Genomic DNA, 25,480 nt, shown 5'->3' on the forward strand with positions numbered 1-25,480 from the left:
TAGCATCCTTCATGAAATAAAAAGTTGATGGAATAAAGAATAGAAAGTATGTTGATGCCTAATGCCTAGGCAAATCCAGTTAAAAGAGAGAAATGCATATATTGTTTTGTCTGTATTTTGTGAAAACTAGCTTCATTAGTACTGTTTCAATGACTGGCTGAAAGAATTGGTTACTTAGGAGGGAGAGAATAATGAAGTAATTAAGAACATAGAGTAAAACACAGAGTAAAATACAGCTGCCTAGGAATACCAATTCTCCAAATTACTGGATTTGTGATTTGGGGTAAATTACTTCATCTCTTTGCATCTCAGTTTCTTGATCTGTACAATGGAGTGAATAGGGGAATCTCATCACAGAGTAACCCCAGGAATTGAAATGTGAAGACACCCATAATTATTGTGATCATTGTTGATATCAAGACATAAGGGTGCTCTTGTAGTTCAGAGCAGAATTATATTTCTAGCAATCATTTTTTCTGTATGAATTTACATGTCATAAATTTGAGTACTCAGTCCATTCAAAATAGTTTGCTAAGCTTTTAATTGAGTGAGTGACCAACCAGATTATCTTTATTCCTTAAGAAACTAGATTTTCAACTTTTTTTACCATTTTATATAACACTGCAATGAACATCTTCACACATAAAGATTTTTTTTTCTCTTGTATTGTTCCCTACACATAAACTCTCCAGAGCAGATTTGGGTAAATGAGCATGAAATTGTTAATGTTTCTAATATACATATGTTAAATTACATTCCACAAACATTTTACAATTTTAATGCCACCAGTAATGTATGAATGTGCCATATGCATATTATCTTTTTAAACAATGATCATTTCTTCTCCACCTCCACCCAGCCCTCTAAGGATCTGTTTCTTCTCCTGACTTCCAGTACACAGCTTGAAAATCGCTGCTTCCTCTGACTCTTTGCTCTTTATTATCTACAACAGCCCTCCCATTTCTGTTGTACATCTTCAAGTGAGGTCCACTAAAAAAAATTTACCCTATCCCTGTCTCCTTTTCACCTTCATGACTATTCTTTCTGAAAGCTCTTGCCACTCCCTCTCCCCACTTCCTCATTCCCCATTCCTTTTACACCCCTTAGTCAGGATTGCACCCTCTTTTCCTCATTTTCAACCCATCACTTGGATTCCCTTTTGCATTAGTCAGGAGCCTCCTAATTATACACTCTAGCTAGATTAACCTTCCTACATACAGCTGCTAGTATTGTTTTTACATTCAAAGCACTTCACTACAAACTCTTCATTGCTTACCCAAAACAGTTGAAAATCAAAGCCTTTTTTCATTGTTCTGAGGCTGAGTCTTTCCAAATTAGTGTTCTTCTATATTCATTGTAGGTCCCTGTCTCACTGGTGTACTACCCCAGATTCCTGAATTTTCTGCTTCTAAACCTTCATGTACATGACCTTCTCTCTCTGCTTATCTAAATTTTACCATCTCTCAAAGCCAAACCCAAATGTTGCCTCCTTTACAACTCCTTTGAAGGCTGTGTCCCTGTCTCTCTGATTCCCCAGAGCACTTGTGTTCTTTCCTACTATAATCATCACATGTAACTACCATCACTACCCCAACTCTTCTACTTGATTACACCTGAGGAAACCCTATGGCTCTGTTCAGTTTAGGGTCCCACATGACATTTAACACTGTGCTTTGCCCAAAGCAATTTCTCCAGAAAGAGTTTTGGCATTTGTAGTAAAAACTCAAAGGATTAGTACAGAGAAAAAGAATCATTCAATAGCTCAGAAAAGATTGATTTGGGTGGATATAAAAACAAGGAAGGGCCTCTCTGGCAATAGTTATGGGCATCAGCAAGGCTCTTACAAGTTAGAGCCTGAACAAAACTTGTCAAAGAATGCTTACTAACACTTTACAGATATTTGCATGAGAGCATAAAAGTCTAGTTTTTATGTTTTTAAGGTTGATGCTATGGCTATTTTGTAGGAGTTATTAAAAAAGGCCTAGAAATCACTATCAAGGCTGAAACAGTGATAATAATCCTTTATATTTGTATTAACAATTTGAGATTTACAAAGGCTTTTCGTATATATTACTTCAGTGATTTCCAAATAACCTTGTGATGGTGATATGGCAAATGTTGTTTTCCTATTTTATGTATTTTAAAGATTTTATTTATTTATGAACAGGGGCGGGAGGGGCAGAGGGAGAGAAGCACAAGCAGACTCCATGCTGAGTGTGGAGTCAAATGCAGGGCTCCATCTCACAACCCTGAGATCATGGCCTGAGCTGAAACCAAGAGTCGGATGCTTAACCACTCAGGTTAATGAGCCACCCAGGTGCCCCATTTTCCTTGTTTTAGAGGTAGAGTTCAAAGAAGGTAAAAGTGCTTTGCCTGGGGTCTCACCATCAGTAGTGGTAGAATCGAGAATTAAATACAATTCAAAATCTAGCATTCTTTCCACAACAACTGCCATTTTGAGATTAGATATCAAGAGTACCTTATCCACTAACACCAACCAGCTTACGTTTTGAAGTTGGACTAAAAGCTGAATCTCTCCCCAAATTCTCTGAGTCCATATAGCACATGCACTTTGAGGAGTGTGCTATTTTCTTAAGGCCCATCTAACGACCATGTTCCAGGTGGAATAGAGAATGTTCTGGTGTGGTATAATCCATCATCCTAAACTTGGTGTACCTGAGGCCCCTTTCACCTTTACAAAGACTTCTCAGCCCTCACAGGGGCTCCCCAGCAGCTTGCAAACCCTTGTACTTCCATGACTAAAACAGCTCCATGAATGATAGGAGTAAAATATCATCACCCACAGGAAGCATCCTTTGTTCTCAATTTTTTTCTTTACCATACTCAGTGATCTTTTCTTCCTCTCTTCAAGTTTCCCAAGCATTTGCTTATGTAAATTCTCTGGATTTCCTTTTTGTTCTCCACCAAAATCTTCAAACATTTCTTCCTTCGCACTGTTCCCCTAGACTCTCCTAATGGCTTAGACTGCCATGTACGATGATTCCTTTCTCTAGAGAATGCTCCTGAAGGTATATCGTACTGCAATAATGACTTTGTTCTGGCTGGGCCTTTGAACAACCAATTTTTATGGCAATGAATTTTATCAAAGGAGTGAGGTAGATGGGAAACTGTGAGCTTGACAAGATAATTTTGTAAATCACATCATGGGAGTAGTCAGTCTCTTGTGGAATACATTTCCTGAAAGGTTCCAACTGGTCTGTGTTTTCTTCCAAGTGGTTATTGTGTAGCACTGTACCTCCAACTTTCCTGGCCCAGGCTCTCACTTTAAACACTGCTTTGTACAGCAGGGAGACATTTTAAAGACAAATGTAAATTTGGAAGACTTCCATGATGACTTCATCGACCTGCTAAAAGAACCAGCAAGAAATAAGCAGACAGTATTCAATGAAGAAAGGAATAAGGTAAAGAAAACTATGTAATCTCAGTTATTCATTTTGTTTTGAGGTTAGAGTCCTTGTTCATTGAAAAAAAAAGGGGGGGGGGAATTGAAGCCTTGTTATCTACCTGAATCAAATCTTTCAATATACATGCAATGTGAGTGTCCTTACCCTGTGCTTTCTTTCTACCCCTTACTTAGTCCTTCTTCCACCTATGCTATTTTCCTCTGAGCGCTTCCTACTTAGTAGTGGGACCACGGCATTGCACAGTGGTATTGGGACCACGGCATTGCACAGTGGTATTGGGATAGCCATTCAGTCACCATACTGTCACTCCAAACCACTTCTATTTCTCCCACCATTAGCTGCCTCTCCCATTTTCCTTTTATAGTCAATCCCAACTTCAAATTTGACTTCTCTCTATCATACCACCAAGCTATGGTTCTGATGTTTTACACTACCCACTGGAAAACCTTAGTACATGAACTTAGCTTGTGTCTTATTCCACCGAAGCTATCTCCAAGATGATATTTCCAGGTACATATACTAAAACATAGAATCCAACTGAAATATAAATACTAAAGCAGAGAAATTTTTAAATTACTTTAAAATCTATGTATTACAGATAAATTAAACATGTAGCAAAAACTGCAAATATTCACAAAATGCAAATGTTCCATGATTTCAAAAGCATTATTTAAATCACGTCATTATGGATTTTCAGTATAAGCTGCTCACTCTCTATTCATAGTTGCTGGACTCTAATTAGCTCCTATCATTTTGCTTTGCCAAGTTTGCTTCTAGTGTTTCTCTTTCTCCCAAGGAACTGAAGGAACAAACAGAGTCAACATTATTCTCAACTGCCCCCAAATTAATAAAGTATACTTCTTGTGACATGAGAATTTAAAATAAATATCTCCCCACTTTCTCGTAGAGAAAAATTTCTTTCCTTGAAGTCAGTATAATTCTTAGATCATCTATATAAACTTTTATAATCTTTTCCACAGGTTAAATCTATGTCAAGGTCTACTGCAATTATACAATCTGCAGGCAGCAAGTATCATTATGCAAACTGGCTTTTTTGCGGTATGGTCTTGAAGCATTTAAGCCCTGATTCTACTCTGAGGCAAAGGAAAGCAGCCAAACCTTGATCACTTTGTTAAATCTTAGTCTTATATCAAATTGTCTTTCATTATTGTGATTGGTCTATCAGTGTTTCTCAATCTCAGTATATTGACATTTTGGTGCAGAGAATTCTTTGTTATGGAGTGCTGTCCTGTGCATTACAGGATATTTAGCAACATTCCTGGCCTTTATCAACTAGATGCCAGTGGCACCCCCCCCCACAACTCACCAAGTTGTCATAACCAAACAACATCCATGAACATTGCCAAATGTTCCCTGGGGAGCAAAATCACCCTTGATTGAGACCAAATTGTTGAAATAGTAAAGAATAACATTCAGTGCATCACATTTTCTTAACTAGGTTTCTTTCTTTTTTTTTTTTCCCCTAAGACTTTATTTATTTATTTGAGAGAGAGCAAGTGAGAGAGAGAGCACAAGCAGCAGGGAGTGGCAGAGGGAGAGGGAGAAGCAGTCTTCCCACTGAGCAGGGATTCCGATCTGAGGCTTGTTCCCAGGACCCCGGGATCATGACCTGAGCCGAAGGCAGGCACTTAACCTACTGAGCCACCCACATGCCCCTTCGTAACTAGGTTTCTAAGAGATACTAAATTCAACTTATTTTTTAAATTCTGCACATTGTCCACACTGTCAACCACTAATTTACTAAGAATTGAAGTGAAGGTCATTGATACCAAAGCAAACACATTCATTTATACTTAGTAAATATGAATTTTCTTTCTTTTATTTATTTTTCTTAGAAAAAAATTAAAGGAACAGATTCCTTTAAATAAAAAAGCAAGATTTATTTTCATTGAGAAATTATTTATTTATTTATTTATTTGAGAGAGAAGAGTAAGAGAAACAGCATGAGAGGGGAGAGGGTCAGAGGGAGAAGCAGGCTCCCCACTGAGTCAGGAGCCCGATGTAGGACTCGATCCCAGGATTCTGGGATCATGACCTGAGCTGAAGGCAGTTGCTTAACCAACTGAGCCACCCAGGCACCTGAGAAATCAATTTTATTTTAATATAAATTAAAAGGTCTTCTGTTATTTAGTATAATAGTGAAGGCCCACAATTATAACTGTCAAAAACTCTCACTGACATCATTTACATATACATTCTGGTGCAGTTGGCACAGAGAGCAAAATGAAAGGATGAAAGTAATCTTCCCCTTAAATAGCTCAATCACATTTACCATTTTATTGTCTCTATCATTTATATTATGAGTCAGATGTAATGATTTCCCAAAAACCATGTGGACAGATAACAAAAATCACCAAGTAAAAAAAAAAGCTTATCTGGGAATCATTGTGTCCAATTCTGTGTCCAACCCAAATGGTGTTGATCTTCCTTGGAAAGTTATTTGACTCAGAAAGAACAATTCCAGAAGTGTTTGGTCAGAGGAAGATGGCAGTGGAGTAGGAGGGCCCTGGGCTCCTCTTGTCCCATAAACACAACTAGATAACTATCAAATCATCCTAAATATCCCAGAAATCAACCTGTAGACAGACAGAACAAACTCTATAACTAAAGGGAGAGAAGAGGCCATATCAAAGAAGGTAGGAAGTATGAAGATGTGGTTTAAGGGAGAAACAGATCACAGATGCTGTGGACACAAAGAAAGGTGAGAGAGGAGCACAAGGAGAACATTTCCCCAAAGACGTTGGCTTGGAAAACAAGGGGCTAAATTTTGTGAGTTCTTGCAACCAGCAGGGCTTAAAATCTGGAGTTTTAAAGGTCAGCAGGTTTGGCTGGGATAGAACCCAGAGGGCACTGCCCTGCTCCTAGAGAGAAGGCAGGCAAACAACGTGGGGACAGACAGCATGGAAACAGCAATCTGAAGAACACCTGGGGCACACAGTAGGGAGATTATTCACTCTTCTTGGAGTGGAGTGCATTCCTGAGAGGCAGTGTTTATGGAAATGCCTCTCCAGGAACAAAGAAGCTGGATGACACCATTTTCCTCCCCCACCCCATCTATGGGAAGCAGTGCAGTGCCAACACTAGCTGCCTAACTTGCTTACACCAAGCCCCACACCCCTGTGTTCTCAGGGGGCTTCCCCTCTCGATCAAGCTTATCTCAGTCCTAGCACAGCAGCCCCTCCCCTGAACACTAGTACAAACCCCTGCCCACACCGTGTCTCCTCACCAGAGTTCTGCAGGGCCTCAGTTATGGTGGAGGTGGTGTCTGATCTCATTTCACAAGCGGACCAGAGCACATGTAGTTAAAACTCACCACATGCAGGCAGAGAACCAAACACTGCCCACAGCAGGCAAGAGAGCCTCTCCAGATGACTAGCCTGAGGGATAAAGCAGACAAAACACAACAGCAGAGCACAGGTAGCACACACCAGAGACACTCCCTGAAGTGTCAGGCACTGGGCACTACATGACTTCTTCATTAGGCCATTACTTTCAGGAGCAGAAGACATCACTGGCTTTTCTAACACAGAGAAGAAGGCAGAGACTTAGACAAAATATGAAGATGGCAGAATTTATCCCAAATGAAAGAACAAGATAAGGCCATGGCCAGAGATCTAGTAAAACAGATATAAGTAACATGCTTGATGGAAAATTTAAAGCAACAATCATAAGGATACTCACAGGACTTGAGAAAAGAATAGAGGTCATCAGTGAGACCCTTCACAGAGAAAAGAGTTAAAAAAGAATCAATTAAGAGTTGAAGAGCACAATAAATGGGTTTGGAAATATGCTCCATGTAATGAACAGCAGGCTGGAAGAAGCAGAGGAATGAATTAGTGACCTAGAAGACAAAATACTGCAAAATAATGAAGCTGAACAAAAGAGAGAAAGAGAATTATGCAACACAAGAATAGGCTTAAGGAACTCAGTGACTCCATCGAACATAATAACATTCATATTATAGGAATCCCAGAAGAAGAAAGAGAAAAGAGGGAAGAAACTTTATTGGAAGAAATAATAGTGGGGTACCTGGGTGGCTCAGCAGATTGTCTGCCTTTGGCTCAGGTCACGGTCCCAGGGTCCTGGAATATTGAGCCCCACGGTGCGCTCCCTGCTCAGTAGGGAGCCTGCTTCTCCCTCTCCCTCTGCCTCTCCTCCCTGTGCTCTCTCACTCTCAAATAAATAAATAAATAATCTTAAAAAAAAAAAAGAAATAATAGCTGAAAACTTCCCTAATCTGGGGAAGGTAACAGATCAAGGAGGCACAGAGAACTCCCATCAAAATCAAACAAAAGTAGGCCAACACCAAGACGTTTGCCACTAAATTTGCAAAATATAGCAATAAAGAAACAATCTTAAAAGCAGCAAGACAAAAGAAGTCCTTAACTTACAAGGGTAAACCCACAAGGCTAGCTGGAGATTTCTCAACAGAAAAATGACAAGCCAGTAGAGTGGTATGATATATTCAGCATGCTGTATGGGAAAAATCTGCAGCCAAGAATATTCTGTCCAGCAAGGCTATCATTCAGAATAGAAGGAGAGATAAAGAGTTTCCCAGACAAACAAAAACTAAAGAAGTTCATGACCCTAAACCAGCCCTGCAAGAAATATTAAAGGGGACTCTTTGATGCAAAGAGACCAAAAATGACAAAGACAAGAAAGGATCAGAGAAAATCTCCAGAAGCAGTGAAAAAACAAATAATAAAATGGCAATAAATACATATCAATAATTACTTTGAATAAATGGGCTAAACCCTGCAGTCAAAACACATGGGTTTCAGAATGGATCAAAAAAACCCACCAAAAAATGACCCATTATATGCTGCCTTCAAGAGACTCATTTTATTTTTTTTTAATTTTTATTGTTATGTTAATCACCATTAACATAACATTAATCATCATTAGTTTTGGATGTAGTGTTCCAAGATTCATTGTTTGTGCATAATACCCAGTGCTCCACGCAGAACGTGCCCTCTTTAATACCCATCACCAGGCTAACCCATCCCCCCACCCCCTCCCCTCCAGAACCCTCAGTTTGTTTTTCAGAGTCCATCGTCTCTCATGGTTGGTTTCCCCCTCCGATTTCCCCCCCTTCATTCTTCCCCTCCTGCTATCTTCTTCTTCTTTTTTTTCTTAACATATATTGTATTATTTGTTTCAGAGGTACAGATCTGTGATTCAACAGTCTTGCACAATTCACAGCACTCGCCATAGCACATACCCTCCCCAATGTCTATCACCCAGCCACCCCATCCCTCCCACCCCCCACCACTCCAGCAACCCTCAGTTTGTTTCCTGAGATTAAGAATTCCTCATATCAGTGAGGTCATATGATACATGTCTTTCTCTGATTGACTTATTTCACTCAGCATAACACCCTCCAGTTCCATCCACGTCGTTGCAAATGGCAAGAAGGAGACTCATTTTAGACCTAAAGACAGATGCAGATTGAAAATGAGGGGATGGAGAAACATTTATCATGCAAATGGATGTCAAAAGAAAGCCAGAGTAGCAATATTTATCAGACAAGCTAGACTTTAAAACAAACACTGTAGCAAGAGACAAAGGATACTATATAATCATAAAGGGGACAATCCAATAAGAAGATATAACAATTGTAAATATTTATGCATCCAACATGGGAGCACCCAAATATATAAAACAATTAATAATGAATATAAAGGAATTGATAATAATACAAAAATAGTAGGGGACTTTAACACCCCACTTATATCATTGGAAAGATCACCTAAACAGAAAATAAACAAGGAAACAATTCCTTTGAATGACACACTGGACCTGATGGACTTAGCAGATATATTCAGAACATTCCATCCTAAAAAAGCAGAATACACATTATTATCAAGTGCACATGAAGCCTTCTCCAGAACAGATCACATACTAGGTCATAAAACAGGCCTCAACAAATACAAAAAGATTGAAAGCATACCACCTTTTCTGCCCACAATGCTATGAAGCTGGAAGTCAATCATAAGAAAAAATTCTGAAAGACCACAAGTGCATGGATGTTAAACAACATCCTACTAAACAATGAATGGGTCAACCAGGAAAAGAAATTAAAAAAAAAAATACATGGAAACAAATGAAAAGGAAAAAACAACAGTCCAAAACTTTTAGGACGCAGCAAAAGTGGTCCTAAGAGAGCAGTATATAGCAATACATGCTTACTTCAAGAAGCAAGAAAAATCTCAAATAAACAACCTAACCTTACACTTGAAGGAGCTAGAAAAAGAATGGATGACCCTCAAATCAACAAATGTCCCTACTGTAAAGGAGCTTGTAGCGCAGTAGGAGCGGGAATTCCCAAAAGGTGACCCGAATGATAAAAGTCCTAGAGTCAAGGCAGAAGAAGATCTGGAGGTTTTAGTTCAATGAAAGAGACTGAGAGGTTGTGGCACCAATTCTCCAAATAGTCAAAAGGCTGTTAAAAGAGGAGAGCAGTTCGACATCTATGTCGCTCTGGGAGGCCAATTCAGATCCATTGTTGGATACTGAGTGAAGGCCTGTCTTCACTAAATACAGGAAGAAATTCTTAATACAGGTAAAGCATAAAATTATTTTCAAAGAAAGCACCCTTTCGGGAAAAGTGTTCAAACAGAGGCTACCAGAATGTCATAGAGGAGATTACCTGGACTAAACAGGAAGTTGGATCAAAGTCCCTGTGAAAAGGAAAATAAAGGCAGAGCTAAGCCGAAGTAGGAAAACTAAAAGAATGAGGGGCATTTCCTATTGTCTCTGTGTTTATTTAGTAATTTTTTTTTAATGACAAGGACTTTTAAAAACTTTTGGCTTGGTTTTTGGACCCAGAGTTTAAACTTCTACTAAATTGGGGCACCTGGGTGGCTCGGTCATTAAGCTTCTGCCTTCAGCTCAGGTCATGATCCCAGGGTCCTGGGATAGAGCCCTGCATCAGGCTCCCTGCTCAGCGAAGAGCTTGCCTCTCCCTCTCCCACTCCCCCTGCTTGTGTTCCTGCTCTCACTCTCTCTCTCTGTCTGTCAAATAAATAAATAAAATCTTTTAAAAAAATAAAAAATAAACTACTAAATGGCTGAAGGAAACAACTTTCTCTAAAGCCATGCTTATACTTTCTCTGAGGATAATTTGTATCTCTGGGGTGGGGGGTGTAGAAGGAACATTGTTTTGTTTTTGCTTCTGATCTTCAACCTGAAAACACACTTATTTCTCAAAAATTATTTATAAAGTATGTGTCAGGGGCAGGACTATGAGCTAAAATGCAGAACTCAAAATCAAGGCAAGACCTAACCTTCTTGTGTGCAAGCAGTAGCAAAGGGACAAAACCTGGTAATTGCTAAGTAAGTAAAAATGCACCTAAATACTGAAGAAAGGCAAAAAAAAAAAAAAAAAGTGATATAAAACAACAGGTTGAGATAGATGAGATCCTTTTCAGCTCCAATGCTCTTTTGAGTCTATGCCAGGAAGGATATTTGAGCGTCTTCTGAAACCAGAGATGGATGTGGATTAGTGGGGAGAATTACTAGTCCAGCATAAGCAGGAGGTAAAGTACTGCTGTTCACGGTCTCCTAGCATGGCCTGCACTCCACATGGCATGGAAAGATAAGTGGCCGATCTTCCTCTTTCATATCTTGTGTTCTCTTGTGAAAGACCGTAACCTGTGATTGTCCCATTAATATCTATCTCTCCCACTAGGCTGTTATCTCCCTGAGGGCAGAGACTGGGTTTACTTTTACTCATGTCATCTCACCAATGCCTGGCATGGTACCTAGTATGAAACAGGTGTTCAACAGATACTTTTTCATGGAAGAATAAAAATAAGGGGCTTTAAGAAAATAAAACCAGTCATGAAAAATGGCTTTTTCCATATGGAGTAAATAGAGTTGTCAAATTCATAAAGACAGAAAGTAGAAGGGGCTGGTGGGAGGGGAGAATGGGGAATTTAGTGTTTAATGGGTACAGAGTTTCAGTCTGGAAAGATGGAAAAGTTCTGGAGATGGATGATGGGTGGTTGCCCCCGTGTGAGTGTACTTAATGTCTTTGAACTGTACACTTAAAAATGGTTAAAATGGTAAATTTTGTGTTGTATATATTTTACCACCTATAATGATAATAATAAAGAATGGCTTTTCTAAGAAAGAAAGAGAGATTATTCTTAGGAGGGTCAGAGGGATTGCCTAACAAGGGAGCCTCTGAGATTTAGGAGCTATGCATCCCCATGGAGTGTAGACAAATAAAACAAAGCAGAATTTGCGGGTGGGAGGAGATTCCTCAGATCATATTTTGGAAGACATTGATCCATTTCAACCTGCTCATTAGAGATGAAAACTAGGGCTTTCTTGCCTCTGTTTCCCAAGGTCTATACATTTCATTCAGAGCCTGGAGGTCAGTTTACCAGTTCCTTAGGCATGGCATGGGACTGGGCCCAGGTTCCGCAGACCTATGGTTTCAAGTTCTGTACCACTGGTGCCAGCGCCCCAGCCTTTAACTCACTGTTTTTCTCAGATTGTCTGTCTGATGGAGTTTGAGACCTGGAAAAAGAAAACACAGTGACTAACCCAAAGCTTTGGCTTTTCTGTTCTGAAGGCACAGGTAGCAGGTGTTTGGGCCATCAGTGGAACAGGAGAGGGTCAGCGCCCCCCGCACCTGAAGCAGCCACCCTGTGACAGAGAGGGTGCTGTCCAAGGCCGGCTCCTGCCTGCAGACATACTTTCAGGAGAAGAATACGAATGCGTCTCACCTGATGACCTCTCCTTGCCTCCACTCTCGGGAAGCCCCGATTCCCCCCTTGCCGCGGCCGCCGTGGACGTGGAGCAGCATGCCAGCCCTGCCCTCAGCCTTCACACAAGCAGCTACAGGATGCAGACCGGGGCCAGCAGTGCAGGGGAGGCCCAGGAATCGGGCATGCCACCACCTGCTGCTTTGGCTGATGCTTACAGTGATAACAGAGAAACCTTTTCAAGTCATTTTGAGAGGCCTTACCCCCAGTCCAAAGCTGAGCTCCCATTAACCTCCCGAGGATTTCTGGAAAAAAGTACTGCCTTCTGCAAAATCAGTGCTAAACATCCAGAGAGCATGCCGAGTGAAGTGCATGAGAGAGCTTCACAGCAGCACCCTCAGGCTCAGGGAAGTTTGCTAGAAACACAGGAGAAAGTGCATGTTGATAATAACATCACTAAAACCCGAGACAGGCTGCATGCTTCCCAGGATGCATTCTCAGGCCTTGGGTTTCGATCAGGCCCCAGCCGGGCCTATCAGAGGCAGATGGTCCCCCAAGAGGAGATTAAATGTACATCAGCAAAGAACACGGTGGTCAGCCTCGCTGGCCAGGCTCCTAATTTCTCCAGGCTCCTGTCTAATGTAACTGTCATGGAAGGTTCTCCAGTGACTTTGGAAGTTGAAGTAACAGGATTTCCAGAGCCTACACTGACATGGTGGGTAGCTTATAATGACAAGTCATAAACGCATTGAATGACTGAGCAAATCATTCTATGTGCACTAACTTAAAGGTGTAGGGATAGCTTATTAATATTCTGTAACACTGCAACTGTGCATGATTCAACCTCACACCAACCCCCAGTTCTCCCTGTAGGCACAACATGGCTAATACCCAGAAGAAGCAAAAGGAACCACATAAAATAATAACTTACCCAACTCCAAAAGCACTGCAACTTAACTGCACTCTTTTGTGGGGTTTTTTGTTTTGTTTTATTTTTCCTATTAGTTTAACATTCCACATTTCTGAAGATTTTGGGTTGAAATTGTTTCCTATTGCTTATTTCTGCATAAGCATGACATTTCTTAGCTTAATATCCCGTATTCGATTAAAAAACATAAGAATTTGGGTTTTCCCCTTTTCTTTCATTTACCCATTTCATCTTCTCCCTCTTCCTAACAGAGTCACACATCACTTTTGTAATATTTGTTTGTTTCACTAAGATTTCTTTCTATAAATTTCTTCAGTGTGAAAGATGGAATAAAAATATTTCTTTCACAGTTGCTCCCAGTGACAGGTAATAAACCCATTTTTGAAAGGTGGTGTAATAACTGAGCTGTGAACAATAGGATTTCCCTCTGGAGACATCATTATTTTTTAGCATATTTGTTTTAATAGAAAGTAAACTGCAGAATACAGGTTTTGAATCACTGTTATTTTAAAAGTAGTTCTCACTTTCTTACTACGTGGGTTGCTTCTAAACATTTAGAAATTTTTCATCTGTAAGTAGATTTATCTGAGGACAAAGTTACAAATTTGTGAGACTGAGTTCATACTCATAAACTAAGATAAGTAAAACAGCATTTACTTATCATAGTATTTCAGTAGACATTACATTAACAATTTCAACTATTATGCGTGCCCACTGATGATACTTGAAGTGTGAGTTGCTTATCTAAAGAATCTATGAGAAAACTCTGGTCTCTCAGATGATGAAAAGAGACTACACTTGTGATACAGTGCAGCCATTCATGCTTTTGTCTTATTGTTTTTAAAATTGCATGTTTTTTTAATAGATCAGGAATTTCATATTTATGAATTTAAAAAATATTTAATTCATTATTAAATATCAGTTCATCCCAAAGAAAAATGTTGTCTGCAGTGTTTCTTGGTTTTGTCCACACAACAAATAACTTGGTTAGTATTTATTGTTGAAGAATTATCATAATATTGTGAAAAAATACCTTGCTTTTGGATTTACAGTGGTTTTGCTCAATTAGCAGCCAGCAAGCTCTTGGAAATAAACATTCTTAGGACACTCATAAAAATGCAAAATTATCACATAGGCAATGGGAACAGAAAATGATTCAGGTTTGTCACCGCTTCTTAGGTGAAGGAACATGGGTATGAATAAACAAGAATCTAGAATATACAAAATAAATTGCTTTCTAAAAAGAGGCAGCTAAGTACTCGTGTTCATAGGAAACTTTTAGAAACATGTCATTAACAGTAATAATCCAATTATATAAATGCCTTTTACAATTATAAATCATTTTCTTCTAATGAAATTAATTCATAAAAATGAACTCATTTCACCAGGAAATGTTGTATAAGTACCTTCCTCTAAAATAGCATGTTTTTATTCTCACATGATCTTGTGGGGTGAATATGATGGGGTGGATGAGTCTCACTCCAACATAGATTCTCAGAACTCACAGGATGCTATTCCATAGCAGCTGAAAGAATGACACAAGCCAAATAGAGGGGTGCCATTTCACACTCTCAGTAATTGTTGCCGTAAGCAAATGGTGGCCCTCTGTGACCAGATGGTTTGGGTTTTTCTTGTGTTTTGTTGTTGTTGTTTGTTTGTTTTAGAGAAGGAGAGAGAGAGGTAGGGGGTGGGTAGGGACAGAGGGAGAGGGAGAAAGAGAATCTTAAGCAGGCTCCAGGCCCAGTGTGGAGCCCCACGTGGTGCTCAATCTCATGACCCTGAGATCATGACCCGAGCTGAAATCAAGAGTCGGGTGCTCAACTGACTGACACAGCCAGGCACCCTGTTTGGGTTTTTTTTTTTTTAAAGAATAGTTGGATATCTGAATTTTCACATGCAATATTCCAACTGTTAAATGTTGTCCAAAAAGTCAGTTTTTTGAAAAATATGGTCTGACCTGATCAAGCACTTCTCAGGCCACAAGTCTCCAACCTCTGCTTGAAGGATGAAAGGCCCATTGGAATCTGTGGTAGCTGCAAAGTTCCTGCTAATACTAGAGAGAGAAAGTACTACAATGGTAATGGGCTTGTTTGCAATGGTTTTTAGAGCTTAGAAATGATGTGAATATACAGTGATCCTGACTTTAAAACTGACTCTCTGCTTCAGGTACAAGAAGGGCCAGAAATTGTCTGCAGATGGGCACTTACAGGTTTTACACAAGGAGACAAGACATTCGGTGTTCATTCCAAAGGTATGTGAGGCAGACGCAGGCCTCTATGTGGCTCGGGCCCAAAACTCTAGTGGCATTTTCTCTTCCAATGTCATCCTCCACGTGACAGGTAACCACAGGCCGCCAATCACAAGAATAAACTGGGTAATGCTGTGTGTCATCTACATTAGTGTGTCCCTAATGTACTGGGTACTCGCACAGTAACTGTGGGGTTGTCGCTCTTGGACATCATTCTCATGAGCCTAAAGAACGACCCCATGGTTGTTTCTTTTACTGCATCTCTTATATTTGCTTGCCTCTCTCCACCAAGTGTACCCACATTCTAGTCATGTTGTTTGTTTGGCTAACACCAAACTCAGCGAAATAATCATATTTTCTCTAGTGTTTTAGTATATTTGAGGAGCCTGGTAAATTCTTAGCAGTGGATAAGCATACATTTTTGTATTGTAGAAAGAGATGTGTTCAATATAAAGCCCAGTAAGATTACACAATGTTTACTCCATCCTCACTTAAGAGCATGTATATCAAGGCTCGCATCAGCAGAGAGGTGTGAGTTAAATTTCAAATCCAATTGTTTGATAATTTATTTTTAATTGTACTCATAAACATCTCTGTAGAATAACAGGAGAAATATTGAAGTGAACCTGTAATTTACCTTATCACATCAGCTGTCCTTTTGTTGCGTTTCATGTCTTGATCTCATTTATCAAAATACATTCTATGTAGTTTCAACCTAGCCTACCTTCCTAAATCTGAGGTGGCCACTGTAAATAGTCATTTCTTGTTGATCTCACGGGTTTCACCATGGCGAATAGATGTGCTGTCAACTTCAGAGGGAGTTTCAAACTTCCATCAGCTGCACCTGTCATAGAGCAAACTGGAACACAGGCTGCAGATGGACCAACATAATACCTGTCATGCCACGGTCACGTTTTGGGCAGCCACATATATACGATGGCAACCTGTTCCTCCTGCATCTTCTCTTGATTCTGCTGCTGACCATTTTTTGCAGCCTGTGGTATAGACATCTCAATGCCTTAGTTTCCCATTTGAAAAATGGGTTCATCATCTACCTCTCGGGCAATTGAGAGTTTTCTTTTCGTGTCTTGTAAAGATTTGGAAAATAGAAAGCATTCTATGAAGGCTGAAGGTAATTCTATTGTTTGATGCGACTTATCATCACACTGCCTCCTGCCCACTATTCTCGTTCAGATGCTGTTTCTTTAGAATATTAGAATGGTATTAGTCTCTGATTTCCAACCTTTCCCATGAGGGGAGGTGATGTATTATGAATTGGAACTTAAATTCCTTTCTAATTTCTTAAGATTACATCTTTTTCAAAGACTTGAAATTAAACTTAGGAAGATGCATTTAGTATGATCTAGGGGAAAAAGTATGTAATAAGACAACATAAAGTGAATTCTATCCTTTTCTTCTAATTATCACTGTAATATTGAAGAATTTTCTATGCATTTCTGAAATATATTATTCAGAAAAGAGGACCTTTTTTAGTTCCCTCTAAAAATAAACATGAATGAGAGAAGCATTTGTTTTTAAATTTTAAACATAGTCTTGTCATGGTAGAACAAAATCTTTAGTTGAAAGAATATAATAGATTTCTGATGAAGGGAAGGAATTAATTATGTTGCTGTAAGACTATCTACAATAATAAAAATACTTAAAAGTAATGTATTCAAATAATGTATAGAATTTGGGTAAACTGTAATCTTTTAGGGTTCTGAAAACACTCTATTACATTTTGTTGAATTAATGAGTCTCGTAATAAGTAGAAAAAAATAATATATTCAAGTTAATATTAAAAAGCTACTGAATGTTATTTGAAGATATGAAATGTGTGCTTGAGTAAAGTTGACATATTTTTTTCTGTGCATCAATTTACTTAAACAATTAAATCTCTTAATTTTCTTCCAAATATCGACAGAAACCAATTAAAAGCTTATATATATACAATGTCCTAGGGAACTCACAGTCTCTTAAGTCTCCTATCCATTTTATCCACTTTCACATATTTTACATGTCTTGCCTAACTGCTATTCCCATGTTGAAGCTAAATAGTAAAATCTAGTCATGTCCAAAGAGGGCAGGCAGGACCAGGTAAGAAATTCTTGTCTGACCCTCTGTCTCTTTCTTGTTAATTTAGTAAGATCTTCTTTCCCATTTTGTCATCTTGGTTGAATTTGTGGCTAGAGGTTATTAGGGCATGGGACTTGCTTGTTTGCTTTACATGTTGCATGCCTGTTAAAGGCTAATGGGGAGCATTAGTGGGCAGCAGGGTGGGATATATATATATCCATCTATCCATGGTGTGTGACTAAATAAGGTATAAACCCCGGGTGGATTTGATACATATATCAAATATAATATGTATTTGACATATATCAAATATATGTATATACACATATATGCACATACACATCGAGCTCAAATATTGGGAAAAAGCATTAGGCTGATATTCTAGATATAGTTCAGCTAGCTATCTGTATATCACTCTATCTGTCCAACCATTCATCCATCTATCCATCCATCCATCCATCCATCTGGTCATCTATCCATCCATACATCTATTTACATACCTATCTACCTACATATTCTTTTGTGCTATCAATTGACTATCTAGTAATTCCCACAGCAGTGAAGAATAATTAGCTATTCAGTTATTCTTCCAGTTATATTTTAATTTCAAAGACTTAAGTGTGATTTTCCTTTTGCTAGGATTTCTGTCTTGATCAAAGAAGTCTCCTTATGAAAGTATGAACTAAAATTATTGATTAAAAATGAAAAACCTAGGCAAATGATGTTCCTTTTTAAAGATATATATACTATTTATACGCATTTTCTTCTAGAGAAAATTCCGGACAGTTAGTAATATCAAAACACTTCTCAACAAGAAAATGTAAATGACAAGGAAGATTAAAAAGAACATGTACTTGACACCTTGAAGGAACGCAACACAAAATCTGTTTTGAGCTTCCTAAAAGGCAAAATTATTGAGCTTTCCAGTTCTGATTTTCTAATAATAACTGTATAAACATTTGGTGGTAAAATTTTTTCACACTCAATTCCAAGAGAAATTTACTGCAGAAATCCTTACATTCGAATCTTTGTGTATTCTAAAATATCTAAAATCTTTGGAAAAAGAAGTCATAGACAGTTAGTTATTTTATTCCATAATGCTAACGCTCATTTATAATCAAGATGCAGGCTTAAAATAGATTACTGCAAGAACCTTCTAACCACCTCACTCAAGTTTAAATTTCTTCAAGTGGTACACAAGGCCCTTTAGTACCTGCCTTCCCCTTCCTAATCTCTGTTCCATCCCTTCTGATCCCCCCACAAAATGACATTTTACTTCAGGTTTTTAACCTACCGTGCTCTTTCTTCCCTCTAGTCCTTTCTTCCCAGATTTCCCTTACTATATCCAAAACTATCTTTGTGTGGCTTAACTCCTGCATATCCTTCTTGGTCCATTTGAGACACAACTTCCCCCAGGAAGCCTTCTGAGCCATCAAGTCCAGTATAGATATTCTTGCTACGGGCACTATCAGCACCTGACCTGCCCATGTCATATCCCTTGAAAGATTGCATTGCAGTTGCATGTTTGAGCATCTGTCTCCTCTGGCTAGAGTGTGAGATATTTAGCAGCAGGATTTGTGACAGCCCTGTTCATCATTATACTCCCAGCACCTAAGCCACAGTCATACTCAATAAATATTTCTTGAATTGTTGTTGGAGGTAAACAAAGATAAACCTAGCTTGTTTTTTTTTTTTTCTTTTTCTGGAGAGAGTTAGTGGGGGAATGTAAAAAGGGAAAGATGTATTTGTTACCTCATTATTCTTTCTTATTATGGACACTGGCCAATCAGAATCAAGTTCTAGTCATGAAGTATGTAGGCATACTACAATGACTATGTCCAAAATGCCAAAACCAGAATTTATGTACTTCTTTAGAACACTGTACAAATTATCAGTATTTTATTGTAGTAATCAATAATCTTGGTAATCTTGTTGTATCTTATTTGAAACCAGCATTTCATTCATATATGTAAATATTAAAAAAGCCAAATCCAAGAATTTAGATTATTTGATTTTCAAATGAACAAAGGAAGAAATATTGCATTTTTTGGTTTTGTTTTTATTTATGACTATTCCCTACTAGAAATTGCCATCTGAAGCTTTTGACATTCCTGTTGTGTGTACATTATTTTAAGTGTGACCATGAAATAAGTTATTTGAAACAAAATAAAATATATCCTCCTAGTATTCTCTGATATTGTGCATGTCAATGCAAATGCCAAAGCATGACAGACTGTTTTCCATTAGCAGAATCTTGAGCTGTATCAAGGAGCCAAAAGATTTGCATTCACTGAATGAAACAGTGTCCTGCTTAAAGCAAAACAATTCATTTTCTCTGCTCTCATTACATGAGATGAGATTTGAATGTTATCAGTTGTGTATGAATTCAACCTTAAAATGGAAAGCACAAAGCTGCTAATTTGGCCTTCACCCATGAATCCCCACATCACTGTTCCTTGTGTTGGTGAGAGTTTATATAACATTATCAACCACCCAAGCATCAGTGGTGAAGGTTGGATGCATGATATTCCTCCAGATGAATAAATCTTTGATTCTGGAGTTTGAGTGTTTGGCCAGATAGCTCTTTCTTCTGTTCAATGGCAATTTCATCTGTATAAGCCAGGGCCTGGCAAATCCAATTCTTTGGATTCTCCTTTTTATATCATAAAATTAACACCCTATTTTCCTTAAAAGACAAGGAAATACAAAGAGTTATATAGACAAGCATGTTTGTGTGCATATATTTCCAATTAGCACAATAAAGACTGGCTGAAATTGAAACATATTTTAATCATAGGAGTAGCTGGAAAACATTTGTCCAACCTTATTTTTCTTTAAACCAGAGAAATAATAGTTACATACTTTGACGTTTTCAATCTGTATTCAGATGGCTCCCTGCTATGGCTTTTTCCATTTAGGACCCACTTAAATATCAATACTTGTGAAATAACAGCTCCAGAGCTAGCTAATGAAATAAACTTTTCCCTTTGACATTCAACAACTGTTCTTTTCCAAGAACCTTATTGATCCAAACAACTACAAAATGGTATTTTTATCTCATGTTAGCATTAAAAAATCATATAATGAAATATTTTGAAGATAAAAATTCAAAGGTTGAAATATAAAGAAACATAATTTATTCATGGTGAATAGTCTCCAACCCATATTATTCTCATGATGCCAGAGAACCTTTCTTTGTAATAAGTATTATGCAAACCCACACACAAACAAGCTGTTGGCAAACAGGGCCACTGGAAATGCAGACAAAGTAGGAAACCAGTTACCTGGCAGGATTGGAAAGGCTAAAAAATGTCCATCTGCTCTGAAGTGTCTTCCCTAGCAGCCATTGCCATGTTGACTCTCGGAGGCCTGCCTTTGGTTAAAGTTAATGCAGCTCCAGAAGACGCCTCTTAAAATGAATATTTATAATTTCTATTACTCTTAAAGGAGTAATAGAATTTCTCATCATATCCTGGTCTCGGTTATCAGATTAAATAAGAATGTTTCCCCCACTAAAAATGATAAATTCTTGTGAGGATATGGGATAATGCAGGAACCTGAGAGAGTTGTATGCTATGTTCCACTAAGTGTTGGGAAATGTAAGACAGGAAGGGAAAAATAGCCAAACATCAGGGTGAAGAAACTGAGTGTCAGCTGTGGGTTTCTCCTCCCCCTCACTGTGAATTTCCTCTAGATTGAGGAAATGCCTGTGGGGACCCCCTGAGAGGGAGTTAGAGACCACAATAAAATGTGTCTGTATGACATTTTTCATTGCCCAAGTAGAGGACTGTACTGGATTGAATAGCATCAAGGTGGCCCTAAACCCAGTGCCTGGTGTTCTTATAAGAAGACCATAACAGACATAGAGACAAAGGAGACACAGAGGAAAAGGCCATATGATAAAAGAAACAGAGATTGGTGGCCCTGTCAGCTTCTACAAACTATGGAGTGCCAGAGATTGCAACCCCAAGGAACAAGAAGAGGTAATAAACTATTCTTCCTTAGAGACTTCAGAGAGAGCCTGGTTCTACCGATGCCTTGATTTTGGACTTTTAGACCTCAGAACTGAGAAAGAAAAATTTCTGTTGTTTTAAGCCACCCAGTTTATGGTTCTTTGTCACAGCAGGAAACCAATACAAGGACCATGTTCTAGAAAAGTCCATTCGAGCCTTTCTCTGGTGAAAAAATTCCCCGAGACATTCATTGATAGATACCAACCAGCCTTTCAAAACGGCACTCCCAGGGTATGCTGGAAGGCCTCAGTCCTCTTCTTGATTTGGGGGATCTTGGCACATTCCAATCAATCAGCTGTTATATTCATCTTCTGTGTGAACATTGCCCCCTACATGCACCATAGTGCTAGGAGTTCTAAAGGAAGCAAAAGTCCTTCAAGACAAGTCCTAATGAATTTACTACTTGCTTAATGATACTGCACATATAAGAAAAAGAAAAAAGAAAAAACAAGGCAGTATGTAATCACAGTGAGAAAAAATGGCCTCTGGAGTAGGGGGAAAGACAAAGGGAAGCTGTGATTAGAGATGTGAACCAAAATACGAAGGTACAGTATGACACAGTATAAGGAAGAAGAGAGAAGTTCAATAAATGGGACCACTAACACCTAAATATTAGGATATATATATGACCTAAAAGAGCACTATCAATCAATTGGATCCAACTGACATTTGTAGAGTATTTTATTCACCAACAGTAGAATACACGTTCTTCTTAGGCTCACATGGAGTATTCACCAAGATAGACCATATTCTTGGCCACAAAACACACCTTACTTAAATTGAAAAGAATAGTAATCATACAAAGCATGTTCTTAAATCACAACAGGATTAAACTAAACATCAGAAAGATAGCTAGAAAATCTCCAAATACTTGGAAATTAAACAACACACTTCTAAATAGAACATGGGTCAAAAATAAATCTCAAGAGAAATTTTTAAATATTTTGGAAAACATAAAAATATATCAGTACTGATCCTTGGATATTAAAAGCCTAATAAGGGAATGTTATGAGAAACTCGAAGCCCACAAATTTGATGAACTGAAATGAGATGGATCAATTCCTTGAAAGATATAAACCACCAAAACTCACAGAAGCAGAAAGAGACAACCTGGATCACCCAATATCTCTTTAAGATATTGAAGCAATAATAAATAAGTTTCCAAAAAAGAAAGTATATGCCCAGATGGTTTCACTGGTAAAGCTACCAATATTTAAGGAAGGAATAATACCAATTCACCATAATCTTTTCAAGAAATAGAGGTAGAGAGGACATTTAAAACTCATTCTATGAGATCAGAATTACCCTCATACTAAAACCAGATTTTAAAAAAAAGATATTAAAAGAAAGGAAAACTATAGTCAATATCGCTCATGAATATAGACATGAACATTCCCAACACAATACTAACAAATCAAATACAACAATGACTAAGTCAAATTATATACACCAATGGGATTTGTTCCAGGTATGCAAGTCTGGTCCAATATTCAAAAATCAATCAATATAATCCACTGCATCTACAGGCAAAAGAAGAAAAATCACATGCTTATGTCAACTGATTCAGGAATAACATTTGACAAAATGCAGCGTGTGTTCATGAAAATTAAAAAAAAAAAAAAACAGAAAACTCGCAACAGAAGAAACTTCCTCAGCTTGATAAAGAGTATCTACAAAACTCCTGTAACTAACATCACACTTAACGAAAAGAGATTGGACATTTTGCCCCTAAGATTGGGAAGAAGGTGAGAAGGTCTTCTCACAACTCTTATTCATCATTGTACTGGAAGTCCTAGCCAGTGAACAAGATAGGAAAGGAAATCAAAGTTTTGCAGGTTGGAAAAGAAGAAATAAGACTATCTTTATTTGCAGATAGCATGATTTTCTATGCAGAAAATCCCAATGAATCTACCAAAAACTCTTAAAACCAATTAGTGAACACAGCAAGTTTACCGGAAGTAGGTCTGCAACAACTGCATCCAGGAGAAAGGCAGGGAGATAACAATAAATGAATCACAGTGAATCAGCATTTTCAGAGGCAGGGGCAAGGGCAGGTAACATGAATTTGTCCCTTTTCCATAAATTTGTTACAGACATCATGGATATTTGTCATCTACTTGCAACATTTCACACTTGATTTTTCTTGCAGCTTTCCATGATATTTTGGGGATTTCAAAAGAGATAAATTATTTGAAGGAGATGATGCTCACCAGGGCAAGGGGATACTTGATGTGGAACATAAATCAAATTTGATCATTTGCTGGCCATTGTCATTATCAACAGACCAAGAGAGAAAAATTTAAAAGACATTGTAATTATAGCATCGTAGAGCTGTGCTTTCTCCAACAATAACGATTTTAATATTAGAAGAAAAGGAGCCCTTTTGGTCTCTGACATCAAATCCTAGAGTGGACGATTTATCAGTTGGTATTCTGCTACACTGCAAGAATGAATGTATCTTTCATGAATTAGTACTTCCTTCCAGCAAGGATGAGCTTATGCTGCTAGTGTATATTCCTAAGATTTTTTGATAGAAACCAGGACTAAAATATGCCACACATGGTATTATAGTTTTAAAAGTAATCAGTTCCGTAAAGTCATACCTTGGTCTATTAATTAAGTGAAAGGTAGAATACAAATGACTACTCCGGCACCTACATTTAATTGGAAACTTCAATGAAACTAATCATTTTGTATTTTCTAAATGTTAACTATAAGTGCTTTCTTTATTTCCATGTTCTTGAAGGTGATTTTTGGTCATATACATCATTTGTCTAAAATAGAATGGTATTATTCTTTATCACTTAAAAGAAAACTAACTGATGCATTACAAAGACAAGTACTGATCTTGTATTTTATCAAAAGCTTTGTAAAGATAAATGTATAAACAGTGAAGTACTGTTAGGATACCATCCAAGACTTAGAAATGGATATTCAAGCAGAGTACTCATTGTAGTTTCTGTTCAAACTTATGGCAACATATCATATATTGGAAACAAATATCAATTTACTATGACAATTAAAAATGGATTATGAAAAGTGTACATGCAGCAAGGTACAGGGCCTAGTTTTCTTGGTGCATGAGTCCCATTCCGTGCTCTGACGTCTAATCCCTCTGGCCCATCAGCCAGTTAGAGGAATGATGCTATCTCACAGGGAGCCTTAGAATGAGGAAAATCTATATGGTTTCTTTAAGTATGAGAAATTATCATTGATTGTCTTAACCACGGTTATATAGCACAGTATATCACATGTCATTAGTATCATTATGAATTAATAAAAACCATTTAAGTGTTTTGGATCTTGGTGATACAAATGGGGTGTGTGTGTGTGTGTGTGTGTATGTGTGTGTGTGTGTGTGTGTGCACACACCTATTTGTTAGTATGAGTTCTTATCTGTATGAATTCAGTAATATATAAAATGCCCAGGTGATATGTGATGTAATGAGGTTAGAAAAACACTTGATGGTACCAATACAATGAGCAACTCATGACCAAGAGTTAATGAAGAAATGGACTTTTCTTATTTTAGCATGGCATAATACAGACATGTATTTATATGCGTCCTACAAGATAAATAGTCAGCCAAACTCCAGTTTTGTAAATGTATAATTAAAAACCAGTATTTTCAAACAGAATTCCCAGATAACAGATCAAAACAGGAAAATACTATTCCGATCTATATACACATATATCAACTTCAAATATAAGTCTATTTATTTATTTATTTTTTTAAATTTTACTTATTTTTTGACAGAGAGAGAGAAAGAGCAAGAGAGGGAACACAAGCAGGGGGAGTGGGAGAGGGAGAAGCAGGCTTCCCGCCGAGCAGGGAGCCCGATGCGGGGCTCGATCCCAGAACCCTGGGATCATGACCTGAGCCGAAGGCAGACGCTTAACGACTGAGCCACCCAGGTGCCCCACAAATATAAGTCTATTTAAATTCCTCATAGATAGCAATCCTAAAAGAGTTATTTCTAAAATAGAACTTAGAGGTTACTTTTATTTAAATGTAATACCATAAATCATCCTCAAGAAGCTGCTGTTGGGTTTTT

At 38.0% G+C, this 25,480-nt stretch overlaps 1 protein-coding gene across 2 annotated transcripts in view; it reads left to right on the top strand.

The window, feature by feature from the left end:
- CCDC141 (coiled-coil domain containing 141) overlaps positions 1-25,138 on the top strand; it is a 208,389-nt gene extending 183,251 nt beyond the window's left edge. The window contains exons 24-27 of one of the 2 annotated variants that reach the window (XM_073881808.1): positions 3,306-3,422; positions 12,028-12,875; positions 15,255-15,339; positions 23,575-25,138. In XM_073881808.1, coding sequence (XP_073737909.1) covers positions 3,306-3,422; positions 12,028-12,875; positions 15,255-15,339; positions 23,575-23,610 — 1,086 coding nt within the window. In that variant the 3' untranslated portion in view covers positions 23,611-25,138. Of the gene's footprint in view, positions 1-3,305; positions 3,423-12,027; positions 12,876-15,254; positions 20,198-23,574 lie in introns of those variants that run through there. The other variant, XM_025849253.2, reaches the window with a different exon arrangement.
- The last annotated feature ends 342 nt before the right edge of the window (positions 25,139-25,480 follow it).

Source organism: Callorhinus ursinus, unplaced genomic scaffold, assembly GCF_003265705.2.
Source record: "Callorhinus ursinus isolate GAN/ISIS: 27379988/994484 unplaced genomic scaffold, GSC_fseal_2.0 scaffold2, whole genome shotgun sequence".
NCBI lineage: Eukaryota > Metazoa > Chordata > Mammalia > Carnivora > Otariidae > Callorhinus > Callorhinus ursinus.